Source organism: Anopheles coluzzii, chromosome X (assembly GCF_943734685.1).
Source record: "Anopheles coluzzii chromosome X, AcolN3, whole genome shotgun sequence".
Taxonomy (NCBI): Eukaryota; Metazoa; Arthropoda; class Insecta; order Diptera; family Culicidae; genus Anopheles; species Anopheles coluzzii.
The window spans coordinates 986,534-1,012,522 of NC_064669.1; the positions used below are offsets into that span (position 1 = coordinate 986,534).

Consider the following 25,989-nt stretch of genomic DNA (forward strand, 5'->3'; position numbering starts at 1 on the left):
CGTGTCCGATGTGCGGGAAGCACTACGTGAACGAGGGCTGCCTGCGGAAGCATCTGCTGACGCATCCCCGCACGCCCACCTTCCGCTCGAACCTGCAGATGTGGCCGTGCTCGGTGTGCCAGGCCGTCTTTACGCACGAGTCAGGTAGGTGCCTGCGCCGGACATTTCGAAACGACAAACACGCTAATGTTTTGGGGTATTTTTGTCGTTGTTGTTGTTGTTGTTTTTCGCAGGGCTCATCACACACATCGAGCACATGAAGATGGACCCGAAGCATCAGTTCGCCGCTCAGTACATGTTCACCAAGGCGGTGGTGGAGCAGCGCGAGAAAGAATCGGCCGCCAGCGGTACCAGCATGGTAGGAATGGGTGGTGGTAGTGGTGCCGGCGGCGGCGGCGGTAGCAGTGGTGGTGGCGTGGGCGTGCCGGGCCTGTCCAGCGCGATGGTGACGGTGAAGGAGCTCACGCACAACAGCATCTCGCCGCTCAACTACTCGGAAAACTCGTCCACCATGGGCTCGGAAAAGAACGGCGAAAGCGGGGTGGGTGGCAGCAATGGCGGAGGTGGTAGCGGCGGCGGTGTGGGAGGCAGCGGAGGCGGCAATGCCGGTAGCAGTGGCGGTGGCATCGGCCCCGGCTCCGTGTTCGACAATCATCGGCTGCCCAATCCGCACGGGCTGCCGTTTGGCGGCACCAACGGAGGGCTCGGTGGATCGAACGGCAGCGGCCCGAACGGGGTGACGGGGCCCGGCGGCATCTGTGGTGGTGGTGGCGGCGGCGGCGGCGGTGGCGGCGTCGGGGGCAGTGCGATGGATAGCAACAATAGTCAATTTTCGCGCATGATGATGATCCAGGAGCCGAAGTTCGAGCCGGACCTGATGCTGAACGAGGGCACGCCGTCGGCGGTGCAGGCGGCGGTGGTGAACCTCGCGACCGCGATGCGCATCGGCCAGACGTTCAAGAGCAACACCATGCACGGCGAGCTGCACGGTAACGCGAACCTCGGTCCGTTGAAGAAGAAAAGTAATATGCTTAGTTTTAACGACTCCAAATACTCACTAGCTAACCGGCAAAAATATCCCGTGGCGTCCGCAGAGTCGTCGATCGGGCAGAACCACTGTCCCGCTACCTCGGAGACGGCGATACGGATCCAGCAGGCGGAGGCGATCCTGCGCTCGCAGGCGGAGGCCGCCCTGCGGCTCGCCGTGTCCCAGGCGCAGGCCGTCGTCTCGTCGAACGCCAGCATCGGCGGGGGCGGAGGGGGCGGTGGGGGCGGCGGCGGCGGCGGCAATGGGATCGGCGGTGTGGCGGGTGGGCCGGGCGGACCGGGCAGCGGCGTCCCGCTCGGCACGATGCTGGGCCACCATCACAACAATCCGCACGCGCTCGGCCGGAGCTGCAACGAGGACGCCCGGGCCGGCAACGATGGCTGCGGCCAGTTCGATCCGACCGGCGAGCATCTGCGGGCGGCCATGCGCGAACACCAGGCACAGCAGCAGCAGCAGCAGTCGAACGACGATTGCCACCCGTTCGCCCACAGTCCCGTGCCGCGCAACGGGCTCGACCTTACCGATGAGTTCCTAAAGAGTGAGAACGTGCTGAAGGGATGAGAGTAGACGGCCCGCTACCACACGCCAACCGCCGGTAGTTGGGGTGCGGAGTAAAGCGAGCCGAGAGTGGGAATGGGGGCTGGGGAAGATTGCGGGGTCAGTGATTGCCTATTTTTGTTTGTTGGAAGAAGTTAAAGCAAAAGTTACCCCTTCATTTGGTGCATTTACTCGCGATGGGGGACCGAAGGAGCAGCAGTCTTCACGTGTGGGAAAGGGGGGAAGAAGGGAAAAGGGAGCCTCATTTAACAAACAAGTAGTAGCAAAACGATTGTTCACCTTTCTATTTCGAAAGCAACACAGAAGAAGAAACAAAACAAAAACAATGCGCTCGTTTTCCGACATCCAGATGAAACATTATTTTTTCAATTACAAACTTTTAAGACTTAACCAGATGAGAAACAGATAACAAGATAGAGAGAGAAAGAAAGAGAGAGATAGAGAGAGAAAGAGAGAGAGAGAGAGAGAAAGAGAGAGATAAAAAGAGAAGCACAAAGCGCGAAACGAGCCAGTAGGAGAAGCAAAAGATAACGAAACGTGAAACAAGAGAGCGCAAAAAGAAAACAAGAGAAGTAGAGCAGAAGAGAAAGAGAGAAGAAGTAGAAGAAAACATAACAAATTAAAAACAAACAAACAAACAAACAAAAAAAAGAAGTGAAGAAAACAAGGGACTCGATGTGTGAATTAATAAGCAAAACATGAACTATATGTATAAAACAAACCAACCAACACAAAGCAAATAAAACGACCGATCCCCTTTTGCTGCATTATGCCACGGCTCGGAGCTGTCCGGCTCCGAGCACAAAAACTGAAATCTGAGAAGAAGAAGAAGAAGAAGGTGATACAATGGAAAGAAAAGCGAACGCACGCGGTACACGTACAATGGGCGCCTTGCGCCAGGAATAATAATAAGATTTCACTATTTATTGTACATTCCGTTTGTTTGTTTCCATTTTTTTGTGTTTTGTGGTTTTTGCCCAAAGTATGGAATTAGGGTTTTTGTTCTTGCCCTTGCTGGTTGTGCGTGTGTTTTCGTTTTTTGTTGTTGTTGTTATTTTACGTTTTTCTTCTATGTTTTTTTTCTCTTCTCGCTCATTACTTTCTTATATGTTTCCCATGTTCGCAACAGCGGTTTTAATACTTTATTGGCGTTTCTAGTGTTTTGTTTTTGTCTTTGCACCAACTGCTCCTGTTCGCTACCAAGTGTGCGTGTGTGAGCGTGTGTGTGTGTGTGTGTGTGTGTGTGTGTGTGTGTGTGTGTGTGTGTGTGTGTGTGTGTGTGTGTGTGTGTGTGTGTGTGTGTGTGTTTACTTTTATAAAAAATACCTTCATAGTTCAAACAATCAGAACAACCATCTGTTTCCTCTCCTCTTCTCCTTTTTAGTTTACTTCTGTGTAGGCTGTCGCCAAAGTCGATCACGTTAGCTGCGCCATCTTATATGAAAGAATGCATCTTTTTTAAATGATATTTTCATTCCTTTCAGTAACATATCTCCCGCACTAAGTACCACGCTCGTCATGTTTTCCGTTTTCTTTTCCCTCGTCTCTCCACCCAACCACCATACCACCTCACCCTTCCCCTTCCCACCATTCCCACTATGCACCATCGAGTTAAATTGTATTACATGTATAAATGTACTGCTTGTGTGCGTGTGTGTGTGTCGTATGTGTGTCTATTTTGCTCTACTGCCACTCGTCATCGCTTCTTCGCCCTCCGGCCCCCCCCATCGGCTGGCTGTGAAATCAGGCTTCAGTTTAGCGGGGTCGCGTGCGGCCGGGTAGCGCTACTGGTACCGATCGCACCCGGTCGAGGGAGCCGACTCGAGGGCGGCCCCGTGCCATTAACTCTTGTTCCACTCGAGCGTGGACTGGAAGCTGAGGACGCCGGCGTTGGCCGGCAGGTTGTACAGCTGGTTCTTCAGGTACATCCCGTTGTAGGACTGGTCGACGGCGGCCGCCGCCGCGGCCGAGTAGGCGCTGTGGTGCATGTTGGCGGCGGCCGAGTAGGCGAAATGGTTGTACAGCGACTTGTCGTCTGAGGTAGATGCGTGCGGGAAGCCGGCATTGGTGCCAAGGGACGGTCCCATCAGGTTCGCGGCCGAGCCGTCGGGCGCCGCACCGCCGCCGCCCCCACCGCCGCCATTGTTCGGGCCGACGCCTCCGTTCGGGTTGGCGTTCGGGAAGGACAGCTTGAAGGACATGGCGGCCGGCGAGAGCTGCTGCGGGGCGGCCGGATGGTTCGGCGCGGACGGCGACTTCAGCGCGTCCAGGTTCTGGAACGACGGTTCCAGCGGGTACGTTTTGCTCAGGTAGTTGCTGTTCGAGTCCTCCACGCACATGTTCGAGTCGTACACGTGCGAGACGAGCGGCGCGGTGAGATTCAGCGAGCAGGAGGAGATGGACGCGTTCTGCACGGCGACAGCGGCGGCTGCTGCCGCTGCAGCCGCTGCTGCGGCCGCCGCCGACGAGCTGCCCTCGGACACGGCCTGCGAGCGCTGCTTCTCCTCCCGGCGCCACTTGGCCCGCCGGTTCGAGAACCACACCTGCGGGAAATGGGACAGTGAAGGGTGTGGTTAGACGACTTAAGCTGCTGTGTGTTGGAAGGCTTAACTTACATGTGTTGGAAGCAACAAATGAATGTATTATGAAATGCATGTAAGGGATTCTTACAGAGTACAAAGAAGTTCTAAGAGTATAGAAGAAGAAGAGTTCTTAGTACTATTCCTGAACGCATATAGGGTCTGGAAATGGCGTTGAACTCATATCAGATTGGAACTAATAATGAACTCATACCAATCCTGGAACGAGTCTTCATCCCTACCAGTTTTGCAACTTTTTGCCAAACATGGGTTTGGTGTGCTCTGGAACCCACACAGGTCCTAGAAATGATACTGAAGCCATACAGTTAGTGGAAATCATAAAGAATCCATACCGATCTTGGGATAGAGCTTGCAACCATACTGGAACTGAGAATCATCCTGAATCCATACCGATCCCATACGAATTCTGGAAATGTTTATGAACCCAAACCCCTTTGTCTTTGAACTAATCATGAACATATACTGAAGCCAAACCGATCTTGGAACTGTAAATTAATCCATAATCGTTCTGAAACTAATACAGAACTCATACCTATCCTGGAACAGATATCAAGCTCATCCTGGAACAGATTCTGACCTCCCGTCCTAGAGCTAGCCTTAAATTTGTACCGGTTCGCGAACTGATCAATAACCTAATCTGATCCGAGAACTGTTCCTGAACCGCTACCATACTTATCCAACTCTGTGCAAAACTCATCTCTAGGTTCGAAAAAGCTTGAACTCATTAAACTCATGAAATCATCGCAACAGGTGTGTCTTGCACCATCAGACCATACAATATTTTGTGGACATTCAATATACTCAAGACTCTTGGAGATAACACCACCTGGAGGCGCTCATAGTTGAATTGCATCCTGGTACAGCACCCGATGGGTAGCCAAAATAGCCTCAACCAATTAACCTCGATGTAGCTCACCTGTATTCTCGCTTCCGGCAGGTTCGTTTTGGAAGACAATCGTTCGCGCGAAAACACGTCCGGATAGTGCGTTCGCTCGAACTCCTTCTCGAGAAACTCGATCTGGTCGACGGTGAAGGACGTCCGGTTGCGCTGCAGCTTCCGCTTCAGGCTCAGCCGCTCGGTATCATTGTCGACGAAGACCTGCTTCGTCCCGGGGCCACCCTGCCCAGGCGTCCCCGTGCCCGCCCCCGGCACCCCCGCGTCTAGGTTGGTGAAGCAGTGCTTGGCGAACGGATTCTTCGTCCCATCGTCCGACATCGGCTTCACATCGGTCGACTCCGAACCGGGCCCTCCGGGTACAGCTCCACCGCCTCCACCACCGCCGGCAGCAGGTCCACCACCGCCACCGCCCGCTCGGCTGTACGTGTCGTTGATGCGCAGCACCGACTCCGCGCCCTGCATCGACCGGCAGCTGTCGCCGTACTTGTAGTGTATGAAGGAGGCATCGTTGAGCGATTTGCCCTGCAGATACCCGCCGACGTCGTCGCTGAGCGCGTCCGCCGAGTGCGGCTTCTTGCTGAACTCCTTCTGGGCGGCCAGATTGCGCAGTACCCGGTTGATTGAAGAAACCTAGGCATGTGGGCGAGTTGACACGTGGAGCGTCAAATAACGCAGAATTTGAGTTGGAGTTGGAATATCTGGGCGAAATTGGCGGATTGTTGACATCAAAAAAGCAGCAGCAAAGGTGCGGCCACACTTACGCTCGGGATGTTTTCCGGCGTGCAGATCCGCTCGTTCAGCAGCTTGTCCCGGATCTCCCAGGCGAAGATGTTCGGGCAGTTGTTCTTGAACTGTGAGATCTTGTTGACCACCTCCGGCGTAGCGACCCGCGGCTTCGAGCCCCCGATGGCTCGCGGTCGGATGCTGCCCGTTTCATAGTAGCTGTTGTGATTGGCATGGACAACTGTTGGATTAGATTTATGCTCCCTGCTTCACCCGTGCATCCGCAGTGGGATCCGCTTACCGGCCGAGAATTTTGCTAACGCATCCGTTAGACACCTGCAGGATGCGCGAGATATCACATGGTCGGGCACCGGCATGGGCCAGCTCCACGATGCGTTGGCGTGTGGAATCAGGCAGAGGTCTACCGCCAACGAATATACCTCCCAGCTGATTGACGCCGCTGTGGCCTGTGGCGAAGGGCAGTGGACGAATGGAATAGAACGAATGGAATTAGTAATATTGCACGCTCCCGAACTCCCCCAGATTCCCCAAAAAGGTGGACTCCCAAAGCGAAGCCTCTCGATAGCTCGAGATCTTCAACAGTGTCCAGAACTCCCGAAAACAAGCCTGTAAAACGTAAAAAAGTAAAACCGACAAAAAAAAACGCATAACGGAGTGCGGGTGACAAACTCAGAAAAAGGAATAAACGATCCAGCCCGGGGCAGAAAACTCAGGAAACTAAACATTAGCACAATCAACCAGTTTCGTTCGATTACCTTCGTTTTTGTACTCCATGCTGCAGTGTTTGAAGTAGAAGTGGTGGCAAGGAATGTGTATGAAGGGGTGGGGGGAGGGGGCAAGAGATGGAAAGAAAAGTGAACATAGTTAGCAACAGTGTTTACCGGCAAACATACCGAGCTTCGCTCGTGTCTCATTGTTTTACGATGCGTTTGGGGCGAAATTTGCCAACAAATGTGGCATACATGTACCAGAGATCGTATTTTTACCCATTTTCACACTCGCTGTCTATCGCTTCCTTTCCCATCCACCGGACATCAGACAGCGAGCGTTCTGTTCTCTTGCGCCAACACACTACGCTACCCGCTTCTACTACTTTGCTCTTCTAGTGTTCCCGTTATCGGCGCCATCTTGCCGCAGCGACCACGTGCTCGCTTGCTACTTACGTGCGGTGCGAAAGCGCCCGATAAGTACGAACGCTGGACCCATGCTGCAAAGTTCAGGAAAGGTGAAGAGAGAGAGGGGAAACCACTAGGGGGGAGGGGGGGGAGGTTTTCAAATGAAAATTTGGTTTTGTTAAACGTTCGTTCTGATTTTCCGGAGCCTACACTAACGGCAGATGTGCTTCCTGGCTGTCTGTCTGTGCTTCCGCCGGAAATCAGACAGACGCATGATAAAAACAAAACAAAAAAACCCACAGCCAGACACAAACATTGCTTTGATGTGTGTTGAGCACTCTTTTTTTTTTCAGCAAACATTAGTAAAGTAACAGGAAGCCATCTGTTGTTGGCAAGCATGGCCGCGTTTGAAGTGTGAATTGTGGACGCGCGCGCGTACTTTTCCTTCTATTTTTATCGCAACTCAATCTTGTGGAGTGTACGTGGGAATGTGAATCAGTGTGAGTGTGTGTGTGTGTGTGTGTGTGGCTGTATGATGATGATGCACAACAATAGATATGAAGAAGGCGCTGTAAAACGAATATTATTTCCAGCAGTGTACGCATTCCCATTTCGGAACCGTTTCTAGTCGCGCTTGTGGCATTTTTGATTTTCAAACGTTCAATTTTTGTACCTTTTTTTAACCGTGTGTGTGTGTGTGTGTGTGTGTGTGTGTGTGTGTGGCTTGTGCCAGATGGGATCGAGATTCGAAACGCGGCGCATGTGCAATGGAATGCCGCCATACGGGGCAGCGAATTTAAAAATTGGCGGTACGCTTTTTCGGTTTCAAGGTGGGAAAAGCCAGGGGCGTCGTGTTATTTTCAAACATTAGTTTTTCACACTTTCCTTTAACGAGGAAAGTTCATACCGGTTTCGCTCGAAACAAAAATGTGTGCTTTTGGGGTTGTTTGTTCTTTGAAATTCACATAAAAGATGGACAACCACTTGTACGAGATGGAACGATTTTCCAGCGAAACGGGGTTCAGACCGTGCCCTTGCCCCAAAAGCATTGCCATTCCGCGAATTAAACAAAACTGTGGCCGTTTGCACCTTTGCCGCCATTTCCTTGTAACTTTTTACAGCACCAAACAGGCACGAAGGGTTTTTGTTTCGAATAAAAGCGCAAAGCATGCGCTGCTACCAAAACTGACAGCACATCCTGCTCCCATACACACACACACACACCAAAACCACACTCACACACAGACAGACACTTGTGTAGCAACGGGCAGGCAGCCATGATGCCGAGGCGCACACATTCCTGCCGAACGGTACGCTGTGGCGAAAACCCGCCTGCCGTCGGGTGCCTCTAATCGAATGCAAATTGAACGTGAAAATCAGTCATGCGGAAACGGTACGTTTTGGGGCGATTTCTCACCGCTGGCGTGATTTTTGCGACCCACAAACGATTTTTGCCGGTGCCGGGCGCCGGCCCGCACGTCCGAACGGTGGAAATAGTCGCCAAAAGCGACGGTTTGTTTATGTTTCCGCACATTCTGTTTACCTTGCGTGTATCAGAGCCATTAAATCAAATCCACACCAAACTGTACACTGACAGGGGATGCTGTGTGTGCGCGCGCACGCCTGTGTGTGTGCGTGTTGGTAGGTTGGAGGGGGGTGGCGGGAGGGGTGTGGTTCAGGGGGCGCTGACAAGGGGTGAGATTTTACCGTCAACGCCAAGGCTGACGGGCTGACGTTTGGTGGCGAATTTGCGTCTAGAGCGTCGGGTTGAAGGGGTGAACAGGATCATCGAATAGCGACAGACAGAAATGGAAAGAAAACGGAACATTAACCTTTAAGTTGGCAACCGGATACTCGGGTATTTTTTTTAACTTTAAACTGCAATAACTTTTGATTCATTGCTTTTATTGACCTGAAATTTTCCGTAGCCTCCCAACTTTTAATTTCTGATTTTTTGGTGCATAAGTTGTAATTTTAAACAGCCTATAAGTATTTTATTTTGATTTTTTTTAACTTTACCACGTAAGTTGGCAACCAGCATACCCGGGTATTCCATACATTTTGTATGGAGAATGACGTTTCTCTTCTTCCTCTTTCCGTATTGTGCTTATTTTCGAGTCAAATTCAAGCGATTCCAAATTTCAATTTGACCGTTATTTTTATAATAAAATGAATAAACTAAATGAATAAATGAAATAGAAGACAATATGTGGTCGGCATTACTTGCTTACAGCATTAAAATATAAAAGCATTGTTTACCTATGAAAATCGTTAATTTTTTGTATCAAAACGTGTGGAATACCCGGGTATGCCGGTTGCCAACTTACGTGTGTAAATCTGGTTGCCAACTCTACGGTTAAAGCATGTTTTTTAAGATGCACATTGGAAAAATTGCATTACTTACGGGAAGCAAATGAAAGAACATCAATTAACCAACATGCCAAGATAAAATAAACCGAAAGCAAGAAAACTCATAGTTGGAAAATTGTAACTCATATCAAATTTTTTGTGAAGAAGATCAAATCGAGATTGAATTTATTCTTGTGAAACGGAAAAACAAACACTGAATAACTAAATATCTATTTAATTTGAGGATAAAACGAACACCGTTTTGAATTTTACAAGAAGAAATCAAAGTAACCAGCGCCATCTATTGATTGCCACTGAAGCAGGGGATAGCAAATTAGTGATGGGTAAAGTTGGCAAAAATCCGGAGTCGACTCCGATCCGACTCCGATAAATTCGGAATCCACTCCGGAAGGTAGGTCCGCTCTGCAATACCCGGAGTCGCTCGGAATCGTCCGGAATCGCCCGGAGTCGCCCGGAGTCGGAGTCGTCCGGAGTCGTCCGGAGTCGCCCGGAGTCGCCCGGAGTCGGAGTTGCCCGGAGTCGTTCGGAGTCGTTCGGAGTCGTTGGAGTCGTCGGAGTCGTTCGGAGTCGTCCGGAGTCGCCCGGAGTCGGAGTCGTTCGGAGTCGTTCGGAGTCGTCCGGAGTCGCCCGAAGTCGGAGTCGTCCGGAGTCGCCCGGAGTCGGAGTCGTCCGGAGTCGTCCGGAGACGTCCGGAGACGACTCCGGACGACTCCGACTCCGGGCGACTCCGGACGACTCCGACTTCGGGCGACTCTGGACGACTCCGAACGACTCCGAACGACTCCGACTCCGGGCGGATCTAGTGGTTCCATTTTGCCGGAGTCGGAATCGAACTAACAATAGTCGGAGTCGGATCGGAGTCGTGGGTGCGCTCCATACAGCACATCACTAATCCACGCACTACGAACCGCGACCTTCCAAGATCTCACCCCTGCAGCGTAAACGCAAACGGTCGGGTCGCTCGAACCACAAGCGGAACGAAGCAAACAGTGTGCCGAGTGCCGTCTCGCTCCAACGCTTGCCCGTACGCGCGCACGGCAGAGCGGGACGGCACGCCGCGCGACGAACAAAAGAAAACGTACAGCAAGAAGAACGCAACGGGCGTGCAGCAGCAGACAGACGGCCAGCCAGCCAGCCAGCCAGCGAGCCAGCGAGCCAGCGAGCCAGACACACACAGAGAGCAAAGAGCAGGCAATCAACAAGAGTAGCAGTAGCAGAGTGCCAGGGGCAAAGATGCGTGCCCAAGTTTTAAGCAATGTAAAGTGTAGGCTAACAGTAAAATTGTAAATTGTCGTTGTTTCGTAGCTTACAACAAAAAAAGCGAGCGCGCCCGCAATACAAAGCAAAAGCAGGTAATTGGAGTTTGAGTATGTTTGAGTGGTTGTTGTTTCCCCGTTTTTTTGTTTTTGCGTGGCCCTGCCGTGGTTGGTAAGTTTTTCACCAGGTTCTCCGGGGGTCTGCTGCTGCTGCCAATTTTCCTTTCCAATTTCCAAACCGTGTGTGCGTGCGTGTGTGTGTGTGTGCGTCCTGGAGCAGTTATGGGTGGGGGAGACGGGGCGAGAGCGAGAGCGAACAGTACACCAAAAGCGCTCCATCCCGCTTTCACCCCTTCTGCTTGGGAGCGCCTTTTGGGAGCGGGCCGTATCGGTTTTTGGAATTGTGTGTGTGTGTGTGTGTGTGTATGTGTGTGTGTTTGTATGTGTGAAATTTTTTTTTCTGTTGCACCCTTCACTGCCTCGTTGTTCCCCCTGGCCCCTTTGGTGCCGTGTTTTGTGCAGCTCGGAGAGAGACGCGCTGCATTCCTTTTTGGAAAACCACCAGTTTGCTGCGTGGATGAGCGAGCGAGAGAGAGAGAGCGAGAGAGAGTGTGTTTGTGTGATGCGTGTGGGAGTTGCCTTTGTTTGGCGAGCGTGCGAGGGAGATGGCGAGACAGAGCCGTCGTCTGGCGTCTGCGGGTTGTGTTCATTGAGTTCGTCCGAGAGCGAGAGAGAGAGAGAGAGAGTCAGGTCGCTCTTCTTAAGGCTGTGCAGAGAACTTCTTAAGCAGGCAGCGCGAGCTGTTGATGTGTGCACGCATGTGTGAGTGTGTGTGTGTGTGTGTGTTTGTGAGCATGATGGATTTTTGACTCGACGGGGAATGATGTTAACTGCGTTGGAAGCGACTGGCAACGGCAGCAAACGCTCGCCAGAAGTGCAAAGTTTGCCCAAAGCACGTTCAAACCTGTCCAGCTGCGGTGCGCCATTGTCCGTCATTCACAAGTGGTCACAGTAATCATTTTCAATGCTCGTGTGTGTGTGTGCGTGCGTGTGTGCATTATCCTCTTTGTCGTGCTCCAGGGGCCAGCATCTCTCTCTCGCTCCGGTGCTGTAACGTTACACACACACACACATTGAAACGCGCTGGACTTGAATCTTTTTGCCCCGGCCCCGAACGCGCAGAGCAAAACCTTCTCCAGTAACAAGACGACACGGATACACACAAAGTTAACCCCACAAAAGGGAGAGAGAGTGAGAGCAGCCAAGGAAGAGAAGCGCATAAGCCCCAGCATAAGCATAGAGCAGCAGTTAGCAGCAGCAAGTCCGCCAGCGGCCATCGCTGTTTGCGAACGCGAACGGACCCAAAATCGCAAAATCCTCCCCAAGAGCAGTGTGTGTGTGTGTTTAAACGTCAAAAACAAAAAAACAAAAACTCTACAAAGTGACTGAAACGTGCGTTTTGTGTGACAAACTGTGGTGTAAAAAAAAAAACGGGTGGACATTACTTGCACGAACGTCTGCCTACCTGCCTGGGTGTGTGTGTGTCCGGGCAGTGGTGTGCCACACCACACACACACACACACACGCACGCCCGCCCGCCCTGTGGAGTTGGCCTTCTCTCCAGTGCGTATGGTGGTGTGCCGGACCGGAAGCCAAGAGAACGAGAGAGAGAGAGAGAGAGAGCAGCAGCAGCAGCAGCAGCAGCAACACCCGGCACGCGGCAGCTTTGTGGGTGGCGGCGGGCGGGTGCAGTGGGTGCAGGAACATCCCCCCCCCCCCCTCCATGGGCAGGAGAGAAGCGATGAAGGCCTAGCACACACCACACACCCACACGCCGGGTTTTTGTGTCCGGGGTCCGTTTCTGTTTCTGGTCGGGCGAAGAACCGCTGCAACGATTGCATCTTGTCCTCATCACCCCGCCAACGAAAGGTTTGTGGTCACGCGCTTTGTGCTGTTTTCCAGGAACAAGGACTCCTTTTAATCCCCCCCCCCCCCTCCCTCTTCAATTTCTCATTCCACTCTTCCGTGCGGGATTCACAAAGAGCAAAGGGGAAAGGAAAGTGTGCAAAGAAGGGGATTTTTTGCTCTTCTCGGGCCTTTTCTCGATTACTGAATGCATGTGCATGTGTGTGTGTGTGTGTGTGTGTATGGGAGAAAGAGTGTTAGATGAAGGGGTAGGGGCGGGGAAGAAGATGAATAGGAAGAAGTGTAATGGGTGGTTGCATTATGTGCGTGGACACTGGCGCGCGCGTAGCCCTGTTTTGCGCGATCTGGAGAGAGCGTTAGAGATAAAGAGAGAGAGAGAGAGAGAGAGAGAGAGAGAGAGAGAGAGAGAGAGAGAGAGAGAGAGAGAGGTGTAAAGTGGTGCCCAAAGATGTAAAACGGAACCACCAGGAACGAAGAAGAAGCAGCGAGAAAGCAAACCCCCCCCCCCCCCCCTTTAGGAGAAGAACCCAAACCCAAACGAGAAATTACAGGAAAAAAACATTTACACGCACTTCGTTCTCTCTCCCTCTCTCTCTCTCTCGCTCGCTGACACATACACACACCTACACACACACACACACACAAACACATAAACAAACACACACGCCCAACAATTACATCGTATGGCGAAAATGGCAGCCGCACGGCCAGAAGAAGTTACTGTGCGCTTCTGTGAAGCCTTTCTCCACATACTCCACCACTACTACATCCCCCCCCCCTCACCGCAACCTCCCGTACCGACCCACCTGGGTGACCAAACAAACTGTTTTCCCCCCCAGCGCCTCGTTTTTTTTTCCCCAAAAGTTTAGAAAAAAGGCGTGTGATCCCTGCTCTCTCTCCCATGTGTTTGTGTGTGCTGGTTGTAAGTGTGCAGTTTTGGGTTCGGTGTGGACTGCGCTCGGGTTGCATTTTGGTGGGCGCCGCCTCACACCCCAATCCCTCCGTTATCACGCTCACAAACAAAATTCTCTCTCGCTCTCTCTCTCTCTCCACCTTCTTCTCTCCCAACGTTACAACGTCAGTGTGTGCAGTTACAAAGAGGAAACGGAATCCGGAACCCCTCACCCCCCCCCCATCCCCCTCCCTTTTCACCCTCCTCCAGGGGAAGAAACATCGATGTGCTATTATCAGCGCCCTCTTGGGCGAAGAATGGCGCTTGAATGGGCAGTGGGTGGAAGGGGTGGTCAGAAGGGTTCCTAAAAATGAGGCAAATCTTGGGGAAAAAAGTTCCACAGCCCGCTTTCCAAAAGCCCGCACTTTCGCAGAACGCACCTTTCCAGGCAAAAGGTCATAGACCACTCTCCGGCGTGGAAGCGAAACAAGGGAGCCCATGAACAAGAATCGGCCCTTCGAGCCGGATTAGCGCGTGTTCGTCGCTCGCCATTTGCCTGCTTCCATGTGACGCGTGTTTGTTGTTGTTGTTGTTCCGTTTTTAAGCGAAAGTGTTCCAAACCGCTTGTGTGACGATTGCATGGTATGACTCGCAGCATAAGCAGGAACAAAACGCACCCCCCCCCCCCCCCCCCGCACACGGCGGTCCATTACATTTGCAGCCGATGAGTTCATCGCGTGCGTTGTTGTGTCCGTCGACCGCTGCGACAAAGCGTCGCGCGACGCTCGGGACCGATTTTACGACCGTGTGTTAGGGCGACGACGATTGTTTGCCGTGTATGACAAAATGGTCCGGCGCGCCACGGTCAACGACATGCGTCCCGAGGTAGCGATCGTGCCACAGCTGTGTGCAGAGCCCGTCTGGTCCGCGCAGCTTCGCGCGGACATGCATTCGTTCCGACCATCAAACCGCTGCAACCAACACAACACAACAGCATCAACCGAACGCGCACAGCAATCAACGCAACGCGGGGCCGGACGGCACGACGGGCATCATCGTGTTTGTGTGTGGTTCACCGATCAACACTGGAACCACCGAGGACGACGCCGCCATCGACGACGCACGCCGAACGTCAAATCACTGCGAGCCGGCGATCGAAGTGGACGTGTTTTTGGAGTGCATTCCCTCGCCTAGCCGTTTGTGTTTCGGTGTTGTTGTGCTTTTTTGCGTTAAGAACAGAAATAGGAAAGCAGTTTTGTGAAAAGTGATCAGCGGGAACGAACGAACCTTTACAAAAGTGTTTGGCAAAGTTTTTACTTTCCCCCCGGGTTGCGTTGGCTTTGTGCGGAAGCTCTTGCCAAAAGTGATTTTAGACGCAATTTGGTGAACGGTGTGTGTGTGCGTGGTATTGCCTGTCCGCAAACGTGTGCTCAGCAATTGGCGCAGCAAAAGGGAGCTTTGGCTTCGATCGATCGAACTGGTAGGGAAATCAGGACACTGTGAGATACTGGAGGGCGCAATTTTCCCAAAAAAGTTCGTAGGAAAAGGAGACTAATTACAGTGCAATCTCTTTCAGCTGTAGTCTCTTAGAGATGAACAATTGCATGTGTAATTTGGCAGCCTAGATTCTCCGAGATGCATTTTGAAAGACATTTCATATTGGTCAAAGGATGCCAGAGTTTTCTCGTGGTTTCTTGTGCATATTTCATAGCAACATCTTCATTCGTTTTCCTCCACATGAATATCTCTCCAAGCTGACGGGTCCTTGGAAGATTCACCTTAGAGAGATTACACTGTAGTTGCCATGACCCCTTCTCCGTTCTTCGTACCATCCTTCAACTTATCCAGCATAATCATTTCAGCAATCAAAATGCTCCTTTTTGAAGGCTTCAATCCTTTTTTCAAACTTCAATGCTCCCAATTGTAAATTCTTCTGGACAAATTCGGTGTGTTGTGGAAAAAAGGTGAAATAATTTGTACTCTCACGACCACGAAAAGGAATCATTTCTACGATCAAAATGCTCCTTTTAGAAGGGTTTAGGATCACTTTCGTTTTGGGAAAATTGTTCCCCATTTGTCACGTTTTGGACAAATTCCAAAGATTTCCCCATGTGGGAAAGTTGAAATAATTAGTTTCATGACCAGAGGGGGGAAAAAAAACCCCTTAAACCATGGGGTATGGAGTCCACATTCTTCATTTGTTCGAGCATAATAATGTCAGCGATCAAAATTCCACCAGCGATCGCTACTGGACAAACACGCAAGTGTTTGCGCTTAGACACAGCACAAAGGGCCAAAGAAAGAGAAGGGGCGCTCAAACGCGCTCGAAGGGCCGACTGGGGAGGGGAAGGGGGTAATATGATCCTCGGTGGTGATCGTAAATTTCGTTCCGCAGACACCCTATTTGCTTTGCGCTTACTAATTGTTTCGCTCTTGTTCTAGATTTTTACACGCAGAACGAGCTGAGATCATCAGCATATTTGTCCCGTCGTCCTGCCTATGAGATCATTGGAACGCCAAGAGTGCCCCGGGCGGACGGACTGGGTCGGGGGTTGAGTTGGGCCGCCACCGCCACCGAGCGGAATATAGGATTCGTTCCGCAGTCGGGCCGGCGGGAAAACACTTGCGCGAGTCACGTACAGAGCCCGGGACCACGGGTCACATCTGTTTGTCGTGTACCTCCCCAACTCTCCCCCCCACCCCCCTCTCTTTTGGGACACTTTCGAACGGTTGTGCCCAGGCGGTAGCAGCATTGACTAATTAACTTTCGATTCGTTTCGCCCACGAAACGAGACATTTCCAATTTTTAATTACATATCGTTTTATGAGGATCGTCGTGTTTCCTCGAGATTGGACTTGCGTTGCACCCCTGCATCATGCTAGCAATGGCCATTCCAGCCCGTTCGTTTGCATTTGGCGAGCATTGCAAAAGGGGGAAAAAACGCAGCATTACTCTATTACTGCCTGATAACGATTGCCCTGTGTGTGGGTGTGTGTACCGAGAGTACTTGATTTCCCACCATTGCATGCACAGGACTTTTATGTGTGTGTGTGTGTAGATACAACCTGGGCTTATAGGTGGATAGGGGCACGGGCGGGGGGGGGGGGGGGACGATGTAAGTTCCAGCCCTGCCAGGACGCGCAGTTACTGTACTGGCGCACCACAAAAAAAAGGAAGGCACGAATTTGCTGCGAATGCGCATGTGCGCTGCTCCCCCACCCATCCCATTCCGCTTCCTTCGGTCCCCGAATGCGCAAAGGGGCGATGCAAGCAAGGAAGGAGAAAAAAAAAACGCTGAAAACACTTGTGGTGTGGACGCTGAATGTACGGTGGGTGGATGGTGGATGGGAGGGAAGGGCTCTGGTGTGGCCTTCCTGGTTACTAGGGGAGGAGGGCGCGTTACTGGAGTGTCCATTTTGGTTTTCCCTGATTCACCGTGTGGGGAGGTGCACTTCTTCCTCCGTATGAGTGCAGGGAGGGGGGAAGGCCGCTTTTCTTCGCCCGTTCGTCCTGTTGCATTGTCTTTATTTTGCAATGAATTAGCAACAACAACAACAAAAAAGAAAAGAAAAGAAAGGAAACTAAATCATCTATTGGGTTCGTTTTCTTCCATCCCTCTTCTTTGCAGCGAGCATAGCAATGGAGCGGTTCCAGCGCACCGGCACCGCGCTCCTCATCCTCATCAGCGTACTGTGCGCCCAACCGCAAGCCAATCACAATGTCCCGTCGAAGGGAAGCAACGCCACAGACCTTAGCAGTCGACTAGTTAGTCAAATAGTTTTTAATTCTACCCTCAACCACCTGGCGGTGGACAGAAGCACCGGAAGCGTAAGTATATGGCCGACGACTCGCTCGCTCGCTCCCTACCTCCCTCCCCCTCTCATCCCATCTCATCCCCGGTTCGTGGTGTTCTCTTCCACACCAGGTTTACGTGGGAGCGGTGAACAAGCTGTACCAGATATCGAACGAACTGAACATCCTGACGGTCGTGACGACCGGGCCGCAGAACGACTCGTACCAGTGCACGATCCTGGAGTGTCCGGGCGGGGCGGTCAAGACACCGATGGACAACGTCAACAAGATGCTGCTGATCGACAGCAACGCGAAGAATCTGATCGTGTGCGGGTCGCTGTTCCAGGGCATCTGCCACATCCGCAACCTGCACAACATCAGCATCGTGGAGCAGGAGGTGCTGGAGGCGGTGGTCGCGAACACGGCGAACGCGAGCACGGTCGCGTTCATCGCGCCCGGGCCGCCGCTCGCGTCCGCGGAGAACAACGTGCTGTACGTGGCGGTCACGTTCACCGGCAACTCGCCGTACCGCAGCGAAATACCGGCGGTGTCGTCGCGCAGCCTCGCCCGGGACCGGCTGTTCCAGCTGGCGGCCAGTGCGGTCACGACCGGGACGCGCCTGTTCGTCAACAACTACGCGCGCGAAACGTACATCATCAACTACGTGTACGGGTTCAGCTCGGAGCGGTTCTCCTACTTCCTCACCACGCAGTACAAGAGCAGCTCGCACTACGCGTCGAAGGAGCGCATCACGAAGCTGGTGCGCATCTGCCAGGACGACTCGCACTACCATTCGTACACGGAGATCCCGGTGGACTGTACGAGCAAGGACGGCACCAAGTTCAAGACGGTGAGCGCGGCGTACGTCGGCAAGCCGGGCCACGAGCTCGCCCAAAGCCTCGAGATCACCACGAACGACGACGTGCTGTTCGCGGTGTTCGATGCGCCGACCGCCAACAAGTCCGCCCTGTGCGTGTACTCGCTGAAGGCGATCCGGAAAAAGTTCATGCACAACATCAAGAAGTGCTACAACGGGGAGGGGCTGCGCGGGCTGGACTACATCTCGCAGAACATGCCGTGCATCGCGACCAAGCTGCAGACGATCGGGGAGGATTTCTGCGGGCTGGACGTGAACTCGCCGCTCGGCGGCGAGCAGGCGGTCGCGTCCCTCGCCGTCATCCTGTCGGAGGAGCGCATGACGTCCGTGGCGGTGACGGCCACGTCCAACTTTACCGTCGTGTTCATCGGCACCGAGACGGGCCAGCTGAAGAAGATCGTGATGGAGTCGTCCACCTCGGCGATGCAGTACGCGATGATGAACGTCGATCTCGGGTCGCCGATCCAGCCGGACATGTACCTCGATCCGGAGCACGACGACCTGTACCTGATGTCGCTGTACAAGCTGTTCAAGATCCGCATCTACGACTGCTCGGTGTACACCACGTGCCACGCCTGCCTGTCGGCGAAGGACCCGTTCTGCGGCTGGTGCTCGCTGGAGAACAAGTGCAGCCGGCGGTACGAGTGCCAGGACAGCTCGAAGGATCCGCTGTCGTGGCTGAGCTACAAGTCGGGCAAGTGCACGACGATCACGAGCGTGACGCCCCATCAGCTGCAGCGCACGACCGCCCGCACGCTCGAGCTGATCATCGAGAATCTGCCGAACCTGAAGGAGCCGCTCGTGTGCGCGTTCACGTTCGCCAGCATGGAGAAGCCGATCATCACGAACGCGACCAAGAAGCGCAACGGCGTGAACTGTACGACCCCGCGGACGGACCTGCTGCCGCAGATTGGATACGGCGAAAGTAAGCGCTGCCGTTGCGTTGGATGGAAACACCCTTCTCCAATACTTACCTTTTCTTTCTCTCGCTCCCTCTCCCTTGCAGACCACTTTAACGCGACACTGTCAATCAAAACGTCCCAGGGGCCGGACATCGTGTCGACCACGTTCACCTTCTTCGACTGCAGCACCCACCTGTCCTGCACGCAGTGCGTGTCGTCCAAGTTCCCGTGCGACTGGTGCGTGGAGGCGCACCGCTGCACGCACGATACGGCGGAAAACTGCCGCAACGATATCCTGGTGACGGGCATTAGCCGCATCGGGCCGAGCTACCGGTCCGGGCCCGGCTTCTGCCCGACCATCAACGTCACCGGCGACGGGTCGGAGATTCTCGTGCCGGCCGGCTCGAAAAAGTCCGTCCGGGTGAAGGTGCACATCATCGGGCAGTTCATCGTGCAGACGCGCTTCGTCTGCCAGTTCAACGTGGAGGGCCGGGTGACGAGCGTCAACGCGCAGCTGCTGGGCGACACGATCTACTGCGACGAGATGGAGTTCACGTACACGGCCAAGACGTCCAAGCTGAACGCCACGTTTGCGGTCATCTGGGGCGGCTCGAAACCGCTGGACAATCCGAACAATATTCACGGTAAGTGTGGGCAGCAATGCTGACTCGATTCTATTGATGGAAAGAATTGCAATTCCCAGATCGATTCTGATTCTGGAGCTAATTCCGATCGGGGAATTGATACAGGAGCCGACACCGGAATCGGCCCAGGAATCGGCTCCGGAATCGTTTTCGGAATCTTCTGCGGAATCGGCTACGGAATCGGCTCCGCAATCGACTCCGGAATCGTCTTCGGACTTGTCTTCGGAATCGGCTCCGGAATCGGAATCAGTTCCGCAATCGGAATCGATTCCAGAATCGAAATCGGCTCCGGAATTGAAATCGGCTCCGGAATCGGAGTCGGAGTCGATTTTAGAATCGGAATCGATTCCAGAATCAGAATCGATTCCAGAATCGGAATCGAATCCAGAATCGGAATCGGCTACAGAATCAGCTCCGCAATCGACTCCGGAATCGTCTTCGGACTTGTCTTTGGAATCGGCTCCGGAATTGGAATCGGCTCCGGAATCGGAATCGATTCCAGAATCGAAATCGGCTCCGGAATCGAAATCGGCTCCGGAATCGGAGTCGAAGTCGATTCCAGAATCGGAATCGATTCCAGAATCAGAATCGATTCCGGAATCGGAATCAAATCCAGAATCGGAATCGGCTCCGGAATTGGCTCCGCAATCGAACCCGGATTCGGAATCGGCTCCGGAATCGGAATCGGGTAGATCCGAGCTCCCACCACTACTCTGTTTACTAACGTTTCCCCTCTATCTTTTGCATTGCTTCAGTCGTGATCTACCGCTGCCGGGACATGTCGGACAGCTGCGGCGTTTGTCTGGCGCTCGAGGAGAAGTACAAGTGCGGCTGGTGCTCGTCCTCCAACACGTGCGAGGTGGAGGATCAGTGCGGCATCTCGGGCAAGGTCGAGGGCCAGAACAAAACCGACTGGCTGAACAATCAGCAGACCTGCCCGAACCCGGAAATCCACTCGTTCGACCCGAAGACGGGCCCGTGGGAGGGCGGCACCAACATCACGATACGCGGCATCAATCTCGGCAAAAAGTTCGAGGACGTGTACGGGGGCATCAAGATCGCCGGCATCGACTGCATGCCGTTCCGCGAGCTGTACGTGCAGACGAAGGAGATCGTGTGCAGCGTGGACGGGCCGGGCGTCAAGTCGCACCGGTCGGGCCGGGTCGTGGTGCAGATATCGGACTTCCGCGGCGAGTCGGCGAACGATTTCGAGTTCGTCGATCCGGAGATCGAAAACTTCGAGCCGAAGCACGGGCCGATCTCGGGCGGCACCACGATCAAGATTATGGGCCGGTACCTGAACACGGGCAGCCGGGTGCGCGCTTTCCTCGAGCAGCACCCGTGCGAGATACTGAGCACGAACGATAGGGAGGCGACGTGCCGGACGACGGCGGTGCCGAGCCCGATGCAGGGCAAGCTGAAGATGGTGTTCGACAATGGGGTGCGCGAGCTGAACGGCGACCTGTTCGAGTACGTGCCGGATCCGTGGATCGAGCTGGTGTCGTCCGGCGAGAGCAAAACGGCTAAAGGTAAGTCTGCCGGTGGGTTGAAGACTCTGTCGTAGCTCTTTCTTTAGTTTGATACGTAATTAGTTAGACACCGCTGATGCCTTCGCCAGGCATCGTATATGTATGCGTTCACACCTGCTAACACACGCTTTCCCATTCCCTCTCCTTTCGTTCGCGCACTGCAGGAATTCCGGCCGGCGGCATCAAGATGGCGGTGCACGGTCGCAACTTTGGCTCGATACAGCGGCCCCAGATCTACGTGTACTACAACGGGCAGATATCGCTGAACGAGTGCAACATCATCAACCCGCAGCTGATGGAGTGCTACTCGCCCAAGATCGACCTGCAGGACGAGGACCCGTTCGGCGACTCGGACGATCCGATCAACCTCGAGTACGGCTTCATCATGAACGACGTGATGAGCGTGCGCAACCTGTCCTCCCAGTGGGGCAGCTACTTCGAGCTGTACCCGAACCCGACCTACCAGCCGTTCGACGAGGTGAAGTACTTCAACAGCGAGTACCTGAACATCAACGGGCGCAACATCGACCGGGCGTGCAAGTACAGCGACGTGGTGGTCAAGATCGGGGACAACGCGATCTGCAACATTACGTCGATGTCGCGCCAGCAGGTCACCTGCCTGCCGCCGAAGAACCCGGACGCGAAGAAGGTGCACGTGAAGGTGATCGTGGGCAACTCGCTGCAGTTCGACATCGGCTACATGGTGTACACGTCCGCGGGCATACTGCCCAGCTTCAGCAGCAAGGCGGTCACGCTCGGCGTGATCGTGGCGATCGCGCTCTTCTTCTTCGTGATCGTCGCGCTGGTGATTGCGTACCGGAAGAAGACGAGCGAGAACAACCGCGTGCTGAAGAACATGCAGGAGCAGATGGACATACTGGAGCTGCGGGTCGCGGCGGAGTGCAAGGAAGCGTTCGCGGAGCTGCAGACGGAGATGACGGATCTGGGCGGCGACATTACGTCCGGCGGCATACCGTACCTGGACTACCGGACGTACGCGATGAAGATCCTGTTCCCGAACCACGACGACCACGTGGTGCTGCAGTGGGAGAAGCCGGAGCTGCTGCGCAAGGAGAAGGGCCTGCGGCTGTTCGGCCAGCTGGTGATGAACAAAACCTTCCTGCTGCTGTTCATCCGGACGCTCGAGAGCAATCGGTACTTCTCGATGCGCGAGCGCGTGAACGTGGCCTCGCTGATCATGGTGACGCTCCAGAGCAAGCTGGAGTACTGCACCGACATCCTGAAGACGCTGCTGGCCGAGCTGATCGAGAAGTGCATCGATGGCAAGTCGCACCCGAAGCTGCTGCTGCGCCGCACCGAGTCGGTCGCGGAGAAGATGCTGTCCGCCTGGTTCACCTTTCTGCTGTACAAGTTCCTGAAGGAGTGCGCCGGCGAACCGCTGTACATGCTGTTCCGCGCGGTCAAGGGCCAGATCGACAAGGGGCCGGTCGACGCGATCACGCACGAGGCGCGCTACTCGCTCAGCGAGGAGAAGCTGATCCGGCAGATGATCGAGTTCAAGGTGATCACGGTGTACGCGAGCATCACGCAGCCGCCGATCCTGTGCAACAACATCGAGATGATACCGACCAACACAGAGAACATTCCGGTGAAGGTGCTCGACTGCGACAGCATCGGGCAGGTGAAGGAGAAGTGTCTCGACACGATCTACAAGGCGATCCCGTGGAGCCAGCGGCCCCGCAAGGAGGACCTCGATCTCGAGTGGCGCACGGGCGCGTCCGGCCGCCTCATCCTGTACGACGAGGACTCGACCTCGAAGACGGACGGCGAGTGGAAGAAGCTGAACACGCTGCACCACTACCGCGTGAGCGAGGGCTCCTGCCTCAGCCTGGTGCCGAAGGAGAGCTCGATCTACAACATCACGCTGCTCGGCGAGAAGTACTCGGAGAAGATCCACAAGTACGAAACACTAAACATATCGAAGTTCGTGTCGCCGTCGCCCCCGTTCAGCCGCGCCGGCAGCCCGATGAACGTGGACCTGCAGGAGAACAGCCTCAAGTACTGGCACCTGGTGAAGCACCATGACAGCGACGGCTCCAAGGAGGGCGAGCGCGTCAACAAGATGGTTTCGGAGATCTACCTAACGCGACTGTTAGCCACCAAGGTGAGCGTCTCCGCTTCGGCGGCGGTGTGTCTGGTCGTGTTGCGCTGCACGCGCGTGTACTAATCATGGTTCTTTACTCTCCTCCTCCTCCTCCTCACAGGGTACACTCCAGAAGTTTGTCGACGACCTGTTCGAAACCATCTTCAGTACCGCACACCGTGGCTCCGCACTGCCCTTAGCAATAAAGTATATGTTTGATTTTCTAGATGATCAAGCACTTTTACATGGTATTACCGACCCGGAGGTTGTGCACACCTGGAAAAGTAACAGTTTACCGTTACGGTAAGTTCGACTTCGTACGTGGTATCCTGCCTGCGATTTAACACGCTAAGCATTGCTTGTTTTTTCTTCCAGATTCTGGGTAAATCTGATAAAGAATCCTAACTTTGTGTTTGACATTCATAAGTCCAACATCGTGGACTCTTGCCTTTCGGTTGTGGCTCAAACCTTCATGGACTCGTGTTCGACGTCGGATCACAGGCTAGGTAAGTGTTTGTTTACTCCCTCTGTACCATATTCACTCGACTAATCACGCTCTGGGCTTGTCCAAAATAATAATAATAATAATAATAATAAAAACAGGGAAGGATTCACCTAGCTCCAAACTGCTCTACGCCAAGGACATTCCCTCGTACCGCGAATGGGTGGAGCGTTACTATAACGACATCCGGGACATGCCGGCAATCTCCGACCAGGACATGAACGCCATGCTCGCGGAGGAGTCCAGGGTGAGTGTAAGCCTCCGAACGTTTCCAAGCCCACGCCACCTTTTGCCCCGCCGGAACACGCAACCCCTAACATGTGCATTCTCTTCCCCCCACCCCCCCCCTTCCCCTTGCCTCTCTTTTAGTTGCACACGACCGAATTTAATACCAACTGCGCCCTACACGAGCTTTATCAGTACGCAGTGAAATACAACGAGCAACTGACTGTCACGCTGGAGGAGGACGAGTTTTCGCAGAAGCAGCGGCTGGCGTTCAAGCTGGAGCAGGTCCACAGTATCATGTCTGCGGAGTAAGTGTGTGTGTATGTGTGTGTGTGTGTATTGTTTTTGCACGCCCGCGGGCTCATGGCGCGTCGGCAGTGCGAAGACAAAATAATATATGTATAGATGGTAAGCTACCTGTATTGATTTTTTTTTTTGTGAAAAAAAGGGCGCATCGTTCAGAAACTACACAAGCGAGAGAGAGAGATAGAGAGACAGACAGACATTCATAAAAGAAAAAAAACAAAACACACGAAACAAAAACAAAACAATATTGTATGCGATATTCATGTTGTGAGCCCTTGGGGGATAAAAATGTGAAAAAACAGGGGTAAGGGGTAGATACAAAACACACAGGCACACACACACACACACAGTCTTGCTGCAACAAAACAAGCACACAAAGATACACACATACACACGGTACAGTAACACGAAACATTCAAAAGACTTAAAAAAAAAAAACGCGAACAACAAATTCACAAATTCAAACAGTAATATCGATGTGCGGCGAGCGAAAAAAAAAACACACAAGCGTATAGGAAAAACACGACACAAAACAAAGCAAATCTCACACATAGAAATCATCGCAAAAGCATCCATTTGTCTAATACACCACCAGGGAATTATGTCAAAAGATTAAGCAAAGCAGACTGAATTAGAGCGAAGAGGAAGCGCGGGTAGGAGAGGCAGGACGAGAATGAAACTCATTGCAAAAAAAAAAAACCATTCGGAACACGGAATAAAAAAAAACCCAGCACGACGAAACAAACGATCCGAGAAGGGGAAGCAGGAGGCAAAAATATCATGTTTTTAAGAAACGTCATACATCGCTTTTGATTAATTGTAAAACGAAACGCAGTGTGCATGTGGCAAAACCGGAAGCGTAAACGGTGGGTAGGGTAGGTAGTACTCTTAGGTATTGAAAAAAAAAAAAACAACGGAGTACGCAATAGGAGTGCGGAGTATTTAGGGGTGGCGCCGGGAACTCTCGCGCAAACAGTAATCTCAAGCGAAACGGTGCGGGGGAAGGGGGCATTTGCGTAGCGATGGGGTGGGTAGGTACGAGGAACCGTGTAGGAATCGGTTGGGCGTAATCGGCACCCCGCTCCCGCGAACAAAGAAAAGATGAGATAACGAGAGACATAGAGAGAGAGAGAGAGAGAATGTGCAACCGAGCAAAGCAGAGAGAAAGAGAAAGTGTATATCTTAGGCATTTGTGCAGCCAAACAAAGCAAACAAACAAAACAAAACAACAACAAAAAAAAACCCACACTTCTAATCATGTGTCCAGCGAAACGATAACAAACTGCAGTCCGACCCGCAAAACGCTTCTTGCGGCTATACATATATATAAATATATATATATATATACACATACTACATACCCGTCGCTAGTCCGGGTTCTTTCCGGCGTGTGCATTCTCGGAGCGAACAAAAGAAAAAAAAACGCTAAAGGAAGCAACAAACAAACAAACAAACGAGAAAAAAAGCAAAAAAAAAAAAAAGAATCCAGTCCTGAATGTCATTTCCAACAAACGGTGTACCGTATAGCTCAAGAAAACGAAAAACAAAAAGAAAAAAAAAGTCTAAATGTAATAAAAATGACAACTGTGTAATTGATGTGTTATAAGTTATTACTAAAATATAAGCCGATGATTTTATTAGTAAAACCGCCTACACTTTCTTTGCTTCAAGTATGTCGAGCAGTCCGAAAAATGGTCCGT

The 25,989-nt window shown here is 52.8% G+C and overlaps 3 protein-coding genes across 6 annotated transcripts in view; 2 read left to right on the forward strand and 1 right to left on the reverse strand.

Moving 5' to 3' along the window:
• The window catches only part of LOC120957445 (uncharacterized), a 13,325-nt gene extending 10,905 nt beyond the window's left edge, over window positions 1-2,420 (forward strand). For both annotated transcript variants that reach the window (XM_040379662.2, XM_040379669.2), the window contains exons 6-7: window positions 1-144; window positions 234-2,420. The exon at window positions 1-144 is cut by the window's left edge and continues 24 nt beyond it. In XM_040379662.2, coding sequence (XP_040235596.2) covers window positions 1-144; window positions 234-1,609 — 1,520 coding nt within the window. In that variant the 3' untranslated portion in view covers window positions 1,610-2,420. The remainder of the gene's footprint in view (window positions 145-233) is intronic.
• A 64-nt stretch (window positions 2,421-2,484) lies between these two features.
• Window positions 2,485-9,555, reverse strand: LOC120957462 (paired box protein Pax-6-like). The gene is made up of 6 exons (XM_040379680.2): window positions 8,507-9,555; window positions 6,604-6,623; window positions 6,129-6,294; window positions 5,866-6,046; window positions 5,123-5,734; window positions 2,485-4,149 (listed from the first exon to the last, which is right to left on the reverse strand). The coding sequence occupies exons 1-6, from the start codon at window positions 8,524-8,526 to the stop codon at window positions 3,448-3,450; spliced, it is 1,701 nt and encodes a 566-aa protein (XP_040235614.2). The 5' UTR covers window positions 8,527-9,555; the 3' UTR covers window positions 2,485-3,447.
• An 851-nt stretch (window positions 9,556-10,406) lies between these two features.
• On the forward strand, window positions 10,407-25,773 carry LOC120957419 (plexin-A2). 3 transcript variants are annotated; one of them, XM_040379642.2, is made up of 10 exons: window positions 10,407-10,685; window positions 17,037-17,236; window positions 17,334-19,002; window positions 19,084-19,623; window positions 20,379-21,152; window positions 21,317-23,277; window positions 23,378-23,559; window positions 23,632-23,762; window positions 23,860-24,011; window positions 24,128-25,773. In XM_040379642.2, exons 2-10 carry the CDS (start codon window positions 17,048-17,050, stop codon window positions 24,293-24,295), a joined length of 5,766 nt encoding a protein of 1,921 aa, XP_040235576.1. In that variant the 5' UTR covers window positions 10,407-10,685; window positions 17,037-17,047; the 3' UTR covers window positions 24,296-25,773. The 3 variants fall into 3 exon arrangements, with proteins under 3 accessions (XP_040235576.1, XP_049466850.1, XP_040235585.1); XM_049610893.1 differs by having other exon boundaries at window positions 10,410-10,685; window positions 23,860-24,005; XM_040379651.2 differs by lacking the exon at window positions 10,407-10,685 and adding an exon at window positions 12,384-12,518.
• Window positions 25,774-25,989: the final 216 nt, after the last annotated feature.

Excerpts from the sequence above, each read along its gene's own strand:
- LOC120957462 (XM_040379680.2), bottom strand. The coding sequence starts at position 8,526 with ATGGCTCTGATACACGCAAG. Across the intron at positions 6,047-6,128 it reads GTTAGCAAAATTCTCGGCCG|CTACTATGAAACGGGCAGCA; the intron begins GTAAGCGGATCC and ends CAATCACAACAG. Across the intron at positions 4,150-5,122 it reads TGCCGGAAGCGAGAATACAG|GTGTGGTTCTCGAACCGGCG; the intron begins GTGAGCTACATC and ends CATTTCCCGCAG.
- LOC120957419 (XM_040379642.2), top strand. The coding sequence starts at position 17,048 with ATGGAGCGGTTCCAGCGCACCGGCACCGCGCTCCTCATCCTCATCAGC. Across the intron at positions 19,003-19,083 it reads GCAGATTGGATACGGCGAAA|ACCACTTTAACGCGACACTG; the intron begins GTAAGCGCTGCC and ends TCTCCCTTGCAG. Across the intron at positions 23,278-23,377 it reads CGCGACTGTTAGCCACCAAG|GGTACACTCCAGAAGTTTGT; the intron begins GTGAGCGTCTCC and ends TCCTCCTCACAG.